The following is a 12,182-nucleotide window of genomic DNA, read 5'->3' as shown; positions in this document are numbered from 1 at the left end:
TTTAAGTGCACCCTGGGCTTCCCCACCTGACCAGTGTTGACACACTATTACATGCCATTAGTTACTAACAGAAAGAGCATTTATGTGATTTTTATTTTTAGCCAGAGTATCTCCCATGTATGAAGCCTTCAGTGGATTTCCCAGATGGAATAAGCTGTTCTCTCCTCATTCCTTGATTGTAGAACATACCAAATTTCATTAAAAATACTTCTTAAAAACCTTGGTGTCTACTCTAGACTGTGAGCTTCTTAAGGACAGAGTTTGAACCTTGTGGCTCCATCATCAAACACAGTGGCTGGCACACAGTGGGGGCTAATAGGGTGCCTCTTGCTTCAACTAACACACGTTCCGCATACATACACAAGGCAGCATGGCTGTCTTTTATAGAGAAAACAGCAGAGAACAAGCATCACTCATGAATTTCTTAAAATGAGACCACACAGCCAAGTCATCTAGGCTCAGAGTCCAGAAAATATTTATGGGTATTTCTATTTGTAGAGGATATTTAAGTCTAATTTAATATGTGGAAATGTTATTTAATATTTTCAGTTATAATTGGACTAATTAAGAATAATAGATCCATTATCATGGTATTCTGATATGCTAAGTGCATCTTTGATAATCCCCAATTTTGAGAACAACAGCAACAGTAGATGATTATACTGTTATTTGGGAAGAAGTTAGATGCTTTAACAAGAAATATATTTGTTAGAAATAAAGAGATGCATTTTATTTCAAACCTCTTTTGCATAATAATGTGGAGTATGATAACAAAGTGTCACAAACCAAAATGAAAGCTAACATGGTCTGTTTTTGAAAGAAATGTAACCTTTTATACCAGCTGCTTAGAGAATGCCAGCTCTGAACCTGAACCATCTTATATACAAGTGAAGATGAGGGTTTTTTTAAAAAGTATGTTATACTATTTTTCCTTATAATGAAAAAAATACAAACAAGTAAAAATAGTTTGCAAAATTAAATATATACTTATATTCATGATCAGTAAGTACAAGCTAACATTTCCAATTAAAACTTTTTTCTCTTCCTTTTTTTCTGGTCCAATTATAGTACACAGTTAATCTTTTTTTAATCTCCAGATTTCTGTAACCTTTTGGGGGGAACATTTCCCCATGCTATAGTACCTGCCTTTAATTCAGGAATGCAACATGAGTGGTATTTCTCTTGAGGGTCTCAATAGTAAACATAGCTTAACCAACAGGAGAGCAATTAGTTCTTATAAACCACCTGTGAAAACCATGCATGTGACCCTATAAAATACAAGATTGCCAACATCCCATAATAGGAATTCCATGGCTACTTATAATTCTCAAAGAGGTGTTTGGGCAACGCCTGTAAAACCACAGGCTGGCAAACCAAATCTTAATCCAATGCTTTTATTATCCATGATTTAATGTCAACCTATTAGAGAACTCACTCAGATTAGTTATGGCCATAAGTCAAGAAATAAACAACGATGTGGAGTAACCCCAGAAGCAATAAAAATGAACAACCTCTGATAAAACTAAGCAGAAATCACATCAGTGATAGCATGCAGTTGCTGAGATACCATAGAAAAATTGTTTCTTAATATTGATAAGAAAATTATGCATCAGTGAAAATGCAGGCTTAGAAATATAGTACTGAGAGTTTCAATTTGTGATGTCTTCACTGATGAGGGAAAAATGGAATTCTTATTACTAAAGAGAGCTGATCTCTTGGGTGTCGCTGATGGCTCTCTAAATGAGCTTAGTGTTTAATGATGCTGTACAAATAAAAAGCAGTGGGGGAAATACGAAATATCTGTATTAAATGCCATCCTGTAAAGTATTTGATGGATGGAAAAAGTCTAATGCATTTTAAATAAATGCATATCATACTATCACATATAGTGAGTCTTAAAAAATTATTACTTAGATGCACAGTCCTTGTAGTGGTAGACATGGCACTGTGAAGGAAGTCGGATTTAGAAGCTATTTCCTATTATACTTGTCAAGTGATGGAGTTGCCATTAGTCACATTGTAATGTCCCTTCAACTTTGGTACATTCAGTGCAAAATATTTCGGGGAATTTTTTTTTGTACCTTTATAAAAATAAAAGGCCCTTTTGTTCCCTTGAGAGTGCTGTAAAAGGATACATACTAGCATGATGCCCGAGTAAGCATGGAACATGAAAATGGAACAGGTGATACATACAGTATGATAGGTAGGTTCTTATATACATCTTAAGGAACAGAAATATAATGAACCTATGAAAAATAAACAGAACTCACTGTGTATTTTTCCTGATATGCTGTGATTAATTGCTAGTTATTTTTAAATTGTTCTCATGCATTATAAAGCATAAAATCTGTCATTAGTTATTCATTGTATAACAGTTTGTCTTCAGCCATAATTACACACATACCACTTTGCATATACATTGTCACAGACCACCTTATTGCAAATCTTTAAAGTTACCTCATGTTGACTTGGTTTCATTTTCACTTGTGTCCCATGAAAGCTGAAACCTATGGTGCACACCATGCAGGCACTCATAAGCAAGAAAATGAATATTCTGCTATAACTTAGGGCTTAAATGAATGTACTTTCAGGAAATACATTTGTTTTTATTATATTATTTAACTTGCGCTAATTTGGAGATTGGGCCAAGTGCTGCCAGTTTGGCTTGATCCACGTTCAATGGTAAGTTTCAAGATCCTCCTGAGTCCCTAAAAGTTACCATGAAGCTGATCGTGTACAGGTTCATCTTTGTCTTGGAACATAACACAAATGGAAAAAAGTTTGGCAGTCAACAACTGTTGATTGAAAGACTGTTGGGTTGTTCCCTGGGCATCAAGCTCACCCAAATCCTTCCAAGAGGACTCATCACCACTATCCATCCGGTCCCCAAATGTGACGGAGCATGTGTTCCTGGAAAATCAGAGCATTCAGCTTTACTCTACTGGAAGCATACTCTTGAAACTTCCAATGTTTAGCCATTCTTCTAGAGCGCAGCTTCCAAAATTGCCTGTCCGTACAGAGCCCGACATCGCTTTTTCAGGTCACTCAAGTCCAAAGGTGCTGGTCTCTTCAACTGCTGTCAAGAGTTTTTCATAAAGCATGGAGAAGGATGGGTACGGGGGGAGATCCAGACGGTTAAAACAAGTGTGAGCTCTGTAAACAGAAGCAGCAGTACATAGTTTAGAACACTTTGCGTGAAAGGAGATTGGGGTGTGTGTGTGTGTGTGTGTGTGTGTGTGTGTTCATGCTTGTCCTTCATATTCAGATTGGCTTGTTGCCAATTTTCACACTTTTTTTTCAGAGAAACTTTGAAAATGTTTGAATTTCTAAAGAGAAATAGGAGATTTAAAAAATATTTTCTTTATGTTTTCACCACCATTTAAAATCCACGTTACATACACATTACTATTTGTTTAGTTGTCTAAGAATTGGAAAGACAAGTCTGGTTTTTTGCATGTCTTTTGATGTTAGATTCTTTTAAAAGTTTTTATTTGAATTCCAGTTAGCTAACATACAGTGTAATATTAGTTTCAGGTGTACAATTTAGTGATTCAACACGTTACGTAGACATGAATAGAAGTTTTTGCAAAGTAATTCATTTTCAGAGATCGCATTTGTGTGGATGTCCCAGGAAATCTACAGTTTTATATCTTTTTTGCGTTTTGTCATGCAGGGAAGAGCACTGAGTATCTCTGAAGACCCACCTCGTGGCTTAGAATCTCAGGGAAATTCCTTGGCTGGATTTTCCTGTCGAGGTCAGTAGACCATTGTTACTTCTTTCAGTCCTGTGTTATAATCTGTTTTCTCCTAACTCACAGCACAAAATCATGGCCATTTAAATCATTACATTAAGTATTCTTTTTTAGAAATAGCTCCCCTTTGCCAAGATAGGAAAAAAAAATATGCTTTCCTGTTATTTGCACCTGAATCACAATAAGAAATAGACAGTCTCCAAAATAGTACATCTTATCAAGAAACAAATCTGTACTTTTGACATGGAATAGGAAGCATTTTATTCTGAATGTACAACAGCTTGTTTGTGAAAGCTAAACAACTTTGACTTTAAAAAAAATGCTCCTGGATTAATGTGGAATTTTAGGAGCTAAAATTATTGATGGGCTATTTTCACAAAGTCACATGTTTAAATTTTCATTCTTATAAATCACTCTAACACTTAGGAAGTAAGTATAATTATATTCCTACGTGCAGTACAGTGCAGTGGAAAGATCAGAAGTTTGGAGTTGGACAGACCTGGCTTTGAATTATAGCTCTACCAACAAGCTGTGTGATTTGAAGTTATTAAAACTCTCTGAGACTCTATTTTCTCACCTATAAAATGAGAATCATATCATTTCTCTCAGGATACAAGGATTAAATAAAATAATAGAAGCATTTTTAAAAAATCATGCTTAATATAATGCCTGGCTCACACTCTTTGACCTATTAATAAGAGATGTGTTATTAGCAACATTTCATTACCATTAAAACGACAATCATGACTCATGGAAATAATGAAAAAAACAAAGACATAATAAAGCAGGTGTGTAGCCACATGCCTTATTACGCCAGGAATGCAAAGGGGCTCAATTATAAGAATATCAGTTTTAGGACACAGATAGTACTGGCTCAGAGTCTGTGACTCTTGTCATTACGAACGCTAGGATACGTCAACTAATTAGTCTTTGCAGCCAACTACATTTCTTTTAAAGATTATTTATTTATTTACTCATGAGAGACACAGAAAGAGAGGCAGAGACATAGGCAGAGGGAGAAGCAGGCTCTTCGAGGGGAACCTGACCTGGGACTCGATCAGGGACCCCGGGGTCATGCCCTGGGCCCAAGGCAGATGTTCAATGGCTGAGCCCCCCAGGTGTCCCAGCCAAGCACATTTTTAATAGAATAAATTATTTCAGAATTGCATTTAATATAATTCTTGTTATATCTTCCTTGCACTGGAACATCAACTTGGAAGCCTCAAGAAAGAGGTTTAACTTTTTTACAACTTGAACTGGCATACTAGAAGACAGCCCTAGGAATGATTTAAAATCCATCTTCAGTATGGAATTTTTAAATGAAGTATAGAATGATTAGATACAGTACAGAATTATAAAATGAAGACTTTATCCCTGTTCTATGGAAACAGGAAGAAGCAGACAAGTAAAATATGTTTTGAATTTGCCAGACTTTTGTGTGCTGGATACATAATACTCATTATCCTATTAGACTAAACAATGATACTCCTTTAAATGATATTTAAAATTTTTCAATTCTTTGGTTACCAACATAGCTGAGCATCTTTCCTCAAGTCAGCTTGCTTGTAACATTTCCTATTTGTTCTCTGTGTTCATCTCCTTGGCCTGTTTATCTTTGCAAGTTTTTTTTCATTGTGATAAAATATACATCACATAAAATTGATATTAGCCATTTTTAAGCACACAGTTCTGTAGCAGTATGTACATTGACAGCGTTTTGCAGCCATCACTACCAGCCATCTCTGAAACATTTAAATCTTTCCAAACTGAAACTCTGTACCCATTGAACACTAACTCCCATCCTCTCCCATCCCTGAAGCCACAATTCTATTTTCTATGAATTTGACTACAGTAGGTACCTTATGTATGTGGAATCATACAATATTAGTCCTTTGTGACTAGCTTATTTTACCTAGCATAATGTTTGCCAGGTCCGTGTTATAACATGGGGCAGAACTTTCTTTCTTTTTAAGGTTGAATAATATTCCTCTGTAGGTATACACCACATCTTGTTAACCCATTCATCCATCGATGAACCTGGGTTGCGTCCATCTTTTGGCTACTATGAAAAATCTCTTCTGTACATTGGTGCACAAATAGCCGCTTAAATCCCTGCTTTCGGTTCCTTTGTGTATACTCCCAGAGGTGGAAATGCTGGATAATATAGCAATTCTAATGTAAACCTTTTAAGAAACTGCCATACTGTTTTCCATAGTAGCCATGACATTCTACATTCCTATCAGCAGTGCATAAGGATTCCAATTTGTCTACATCCTCATCGATACTTTAGTATTATTATTATTGCCGTCCTAGGAGTGTGAAGTCCATTTGTCATTTCGAGCTTCAAGATTTCTTATTGATTTGTATACATAGAGATCAACTCTTGCATTATCTCCTGCTGATTTCAGCCTCTTCACTTTTTTATTTAGTTATGCATTTTGTTTATAGAGCAATATTAATCTGATACATTGTCATTCTGTCTTCAGTGTGTTGACAAGAAATGTGTTGAAAAGGTGACTGCTGGGATGCCTGGGTGGCTCAGTGGTTTAGCATCTGTCTTTGGCTCAGGTCATGATCCTGGAGTCCCAGGATAGACTCCTGCATTGGGCTGCCCTCGAGGAACCTGCCTCTCCCTCTGCCTGTGTCTCTTTCTATGTCTCTCATGAATAAATAAGATCTTAAAAAAAAAAAAAAAAGAAAGAAAAGAAAAGGTGATTGCTATTGCTTACAGCTAGTAAGAGGTTTTCTTGTCTATGCTTTTCGTGGTAGTGTTGTAGGTCAATTTTGGGGACAATTCTTAAAAGAGTAACTCGGCGTAATTTTGAATAGATACGAGTGAGCTCATTTTCATGAATTGAGCCATATTGGGTGAACTGGGAAATAAAGATAATTCAGGATGACCCATTCTCTAGATAAGCAATGATCTCTAATTAATGTTTTAGTTGCTTAGGACAGGACTGTAGGTGCAATTTACCAATCACACCCTCATTAAGCCTGTTCCTTCCCTCTTGACAACCAAATACTTTCCCTTAACTGAAGGCTGGTTTTAACTAATTCAGAATGAACAAGATGGTCACATACATGGGAAGGAGAAGTCATTCAATGTTTCAAGCCCTCAATCAAGTCCTTGTACGTACTTAGTTGCATAATTTTAATTCATGGTGGTTTTGTGGTAGGCAAAATTCTATGATGACCCACTATCTAAGATGACCCATGTCTTGTATAACCCCCCATCTCTTGAGTGTGAGGGGGACCTGTGACTGCCTTATAACCCATGGAGTATGGCAAAGGTGAACGTATATTTCAGAAGTAATTAAAGCTTATCTGTGGATTTTAAGTTAAATTAAAAGGGTGAGTATCTTGAATTGGCCTGACTTAATTAGGTGAGACCTTTGTAAAAGCATCGGGGAGGTCAGAGACTCACTCTGTCGCTGAATTTAACCTTCCATGGATTCTATAGCTACAACTCTGCCAACATCCTGAAAGAACTTGGAAGGAGGTCCTTCACCAGTTGAGCCTCCAGATGAGAATACCTTCTCCAGATGAGAATCAGTCCAGCTGATATCCTGATTTCAGCCTTGTGAGATGCTAAGCAAAAGACCCAGCTAAGCCATGCGTGGACTCCTGAGCCACAGAAACAGCGATGTAACTGTGTGTTGTTTTAAGCTACTAAGTTGGTGGTAATTTTTTTTGCAACAACAGAAGATCACTGGAGGTCTCAAGGTAGTAGAACAGTCCAAGAAAAGGAGGTACGTGTGATGAATGTAATAGAATAGAACCACCCAGGCAAGGACAGGTAGTGGACACAGCTGGGAGCAAACAGCTGTCCTGTCATTCTCCCAGGCTTCTGAGCAGAGAAACAGGAGCTCTGCATGTCTCTCCGCAGTTTGTGTTGTACCTTTGGAGAAACTATAGTATCTTACCCAGTAAATCCATATGCCTGAGTACTCTTTTCTCTAAAGACTCAGATCTCAACACCCAGGGAAGGACTGGACTACCGTTTTTGATCCTCTTCAGTCATAAGACACAATCACCATTACTGATCCATAATCTAAGATGATCACTGCTTCCTAAGTTATATCTAGTTGTAAAACCTATAGTTACTGTAATCGACCTCTTCCTCTGAATAAACTGAAGAGCCTCTCTAGAAAATGTTTCATGAGGATGGGAAAGAATATATTGTGGAGAGGGAAACTGCAGAAAGATTAAGCGGTTTTCCCAAGGTCAAAGTTGAGTCAGTGGCCAAATCAAAAATAGGACCCCAGCCTAGGGGAAGTCCAACATTAAACCGAAAGTAGGAAGACTAATGCTCATTAGCTCTGTTCTTTCAGTTCTTTTTGGAAGTCTGAGTGTTAGTTTCATCCTACCGCTAACTGAACTGCTAGCCCTAAAATCCTACTAGATTACATATATTTTGAGGACAAGGATTAGCAAAATAAAGCTTCAAATATTTTTTTAAATGAATGACTCAATCACAACATGCAGTAGGCTCTGGGGAAAACAGTCCGGATTAGGTCAGTCCAGAAAACCCTGGGAGATACCGGGGGATTTTTAGGCTTAGCTCAAACCATTCAGTTTTATCAGAGAAACTCTGAGGGACACACTGGATGCATCAGAATCATCCTTGAAGCTTGTTTACAATGGAGATTTTTGACTGTACCCCCTGAGATTCTAATTCAGAAATTTGAGGGTGGGCCTCGGGATCTGTATTTTAACAACCACTCTAAGTTGAGTCCGATGCAGGTGGTCTCCACTATTCGAGACATCAAGCGGCTCAGAAATAAGATATCTACATTGGCTATCTACAGCATTTTTAGGCTTGCAAAAATTTCAAAACTCCTTATAAACAAGACAGCATTGCTAGTAAGGAAATTGAGGAATAGTGTGGTTAAATAAGTTGCCCAATATTTACCATCAACCTGTAGTATGAGCCAAGAACAGGGGGGGAAAAAAAGCAAAACAAAACACAATCCTCTGAGGCTTTTCACACCCCCTCTCCCACCCCATTCCATGTCCTAAGAAAACTCTAGCAGAAAATAACAGGAGGGCCCTTGGACTATGTTGATATTGGCAGCAAAAGCACATCCAGTTATTCAGTCTCAATAAAAGGACATTTTTCAAATCTTTCAAAGCCAACTACACTAAGGCTATAATGACTTTACCTCATTTTAATCTTGCAGCCAGAACCACTCAAGGAGGGCAGGTCTGAACCCATCTTTGGGAAAGCATGCTGGCACCAATAAAAAGAAAATTTAAAGCCCTCCAGACATCTGGTCTGACTTAATCTCTTGGTGCTTTTTGTATTCTTCAAATGTTAACCAGGAAGTCGCATGCTTACCCTCTTTTCTTTCCTATGCATAGTCAAGTCAATTAGCCAAATCCAGTGAGCCAGAAATATCACAATTACATCTAAATTTTCACAATCAGTTAATTGATTAGGGAATTTCTCTCTGTGTGTACTTACTTATTCATTTATTCCCTATTTTCCCAGAACTGATTTTGGTAACTTATAAGGACTCAAAATATGAGACAAATAAGAAATTATAATTAGAGTTTTAAAATAAGAGAGAAAACAAGGGACAGCAAGAGAGGGAGAGTGAGGAGAAAACCATGGACCTCATTTTATCCAGTAGATGTAGTCCTAGAAATAAAATGTATTTGAATCTAATAAATGCTTTTTATTTGCACTATGATTTAGAAAGCACTTTATTAATACTCTCTTTCTTCAGTTGGCAGTGATGACTAATCCTTTAGGTTTCAGTTTTCTGACTCCTATTCCCACCTCTTCATCAAGTAATTTATAAATAAAAAACAAATACAAGCATTCTGTAAAATTCCTAAGGAATCTTAGAACATATCTCTTTTGAATGTCAAGATTTCTTTGGGGAAAAGTGAGTAGTCCTAACCTAAATTACCTGTCAAATCCACACTTTGCCTATGTGAGAGTGTCCACAGGCCCTTCCTTAAGGGAATCAGTGTGGCGGCAGTTGTAGTTGTTGGGGCTGGAGGCAGGAGGGGGGCAAGGGGGCAGGGCCAGAGTTGGCTTGGAGCTGGCCTGTGGAGTAGGCAAAGGGGGGCTTCCTCTGGGCTCTCAGGGCCTCTAATTTAGAGTCCAATGACTCCTCAGGCAGCATCTAAGCCTGTTCACCTTGTAGACCCTCTTTTCCTATTTCTCCCTTTGAAGATGCCATATTTTGAAAAATTGTCTTTCCCATACAAAGTGCCCTGATGAAAAAAAATCAATTTTTCAATTTGCACAACGTTTCATTTATTCCTTCCTTCACTGAGTGAATACTTACTGAGCTGCTATTGCATGCCAGGCACTGAGCTGTCCCCTGGTAGATGAGGGAGAAAAACCCACGAGGAAAGTTTACACTCCGGCAGCAAAGTATGCAAGCAAATGGGCCCCCCTAAAGCTAGCGCAGTCTGCTGGGGTGGGTATCTGGCTGGGGTGGGTAGGCACTGAAATCCAGCCTACCTCTGGCTCTGCTCACCAAACCACCAGCCCTAACTCAGGGCTGCATTTCTCCACAAGACTGCAAGAAAGCTTTGTCTAGTGAATCCAAAAGATCCATATGAGCCATTAGTGGCCCTGCACACAAACAGTTTTAATACACTGAGTTAAAAGTCTGCTCAGCAGAGGCAGGAAAGGCTTTAAGTGGACACTATTTGTGTCAAGCCTCAAAGGATTTATAAGTGTGCAGGGGTTTTCTGGATAAACAACCAGGAGAAGGATGTTTCTAGCAGACTGCCCGGAAGTATGGGGAAACATTGCATCATCAGGAAACTTGAGAAGTAAAAGTGCTTGAGTGACAGTAGCCGAGGCTGGACCATAAGCCAGTTGAGAAGGCACGACCACATCAGGAAGTGAGGTGTGTTCATGCAAAGACTTTTTCCATTTATTCCATAGATGAAAAAGGTAGCCAGTGACTAGGCGTGGGGAGTCGGATGGCAGAGGTACCATTAAACAAAGCAGGGAATCCAGGCAACCGGTAGAGGGTAGATGATGAATTCAGAGCTTGTAATCAGCATGAGAAAGTCAAAGTCACCAATCACACAGAATGATAAAATTCAATTAAAGTAATCCAGCGATTATTGTTAGCCTAGATAGATTCAGAGATACAAATAAAGGTAAAACTGCCACTAGGACTTTTTTTTTTTTTAATTTTATTTATCCATTTGAGAGAGAGCAAGAGCTGGGGTGGGGGTGTGCAGAGGGAGAGGGAGAAGCAGATTCCCCACTGAGCAGGGAGCCAGTGCAGGTCGATCCCAGGACCCTGGGATCATGATGTAAACCAAGAGTGGGATGCTTAACCAACTGAGCCACCCAGGTGCCCCCCATTAGGATTTTTTAAAACAGTCATATTTTCTCTAATATCACCATTCGTATCTTCTTAGACCATGAGATTTAAAGCAGGAGCTCCTGCTAAGACTAGTTTACAGACATTTGTGTGACTCATGGTGGCACAAGAATAATTCCTGATCCTCACCGGGTATTTAATAAATGTGGATCAAGGGAAGGGAATTCTGGCCTTTACTAACCCTACTACTCATCTGTCATATGCTATTTGGTGGCCATAAATGTTAGCTCCAAAAGCTAGATATTAAGAACACTAGTAATGATGGTGGATCTATTGAATGATGCGTTAGGTCTCATTTTAAGCAGCTGGCATGTATTATCTCAGTTCATTCTCAAGGCAACTTCATAATGTAATCACTCGTATTTATTTCAATTGCTTAGATGAGGGTACGGAGATACAAAGGTGATTTTGGTATATCTTGTCTGGAGTGGTCCACAGGCATACCCCAAGTTTAAGAATTCACTAAGAACAATATTCATGGAGTACAAATTACGTGCCAGGACTCAGCACTAGGGCAAAGCCACATTCAATTCCAACAAAGCCCCTGTTCTCACAGGCTTATATCCTAGAGGGAGAGATAATCAATAAGTAAACCAATAACTAAGCATAATGATTAAACTGGGAAAGTCTAGGAAGGAAATAAGGTGTAACAGAGTGACAGACGCAGAAGGAGAAGTAACATGGAGGGAGTCTGTGAGGAGAACAAGAATTTCTTGGCATTTTTTAATAAAATCTTTTCATAAGAATAAAAAGCAGAGTTTTAAAAGTGAAAATAATTTTATTTTTTTTTAAGTTCCAGTCCACTAGAAAAACTACCTCCCTGAAGCAGCCATTTCAGAGTTAATTCTTACTTATTTCTTAATTTGGGTCAGCATTTCATTGATAATAATCTCCAGACACAGTCATTTTCAGAAAGTTTCTCCTCTTCGACAAAGCCACTATTCCCCCATCATTACTGCAGCTGTCTAAACTCCTCAGGCCCGTCATCCTACTTGGCAAGAATCCTCAGAGATGAACATATTAACTCCACACCATGCTGGGAGAGAGCACTTGCCCTGCATTTTCTAGG

General features: G+C 38.4%; 1 protein-coding gene across 4 annotated transcripts in view; it reads right to left on the bottom strand.

Annotated features, from left to right (window-relative positions):
- Window positions 1-704: 704 nt before the first annotated feature.
- HECW2 (HECT, C2 and WW domain containing E3 ubiquitin protein ligase 2) overlaps window positions 705-12,182 on the bottom strand; it is a 357,715-nt gene continuing 346,237 nt past the window's right edge. For all 4 annotated transcript variants that reach the window (XM_072741976.1, XM_072741975.1, XM_072741977.1 and 1 more), the window contains one exon: window positions 705-3,153. In XM_072741976.1, the coding sequence (XP_072598077.1) occupies window positions 3,042-3,153 (112 nt within the window). In that variant the 3' untranslated portion in view covers window positions 705-3,041. The remainder of the gene's footprint in view (window positions 3,154-12,182) is intronic.

Source organism: Vulpes vulpes, chromosome 16, assembly GCF_048418805.1.
Source record: "Vulpes vulpes isolate BD-2025 chromosome 16, VulVul3, whole genome shotgun sequence".
NCBI lineage: Eukaryota > Metazoa > Chordata > Mammalia > Carnivora > Canidae > Vulpes > Vulpes vulpes.
This window is presented reverse-complemented; position numbering and strand designations above follow the sequence as displayed.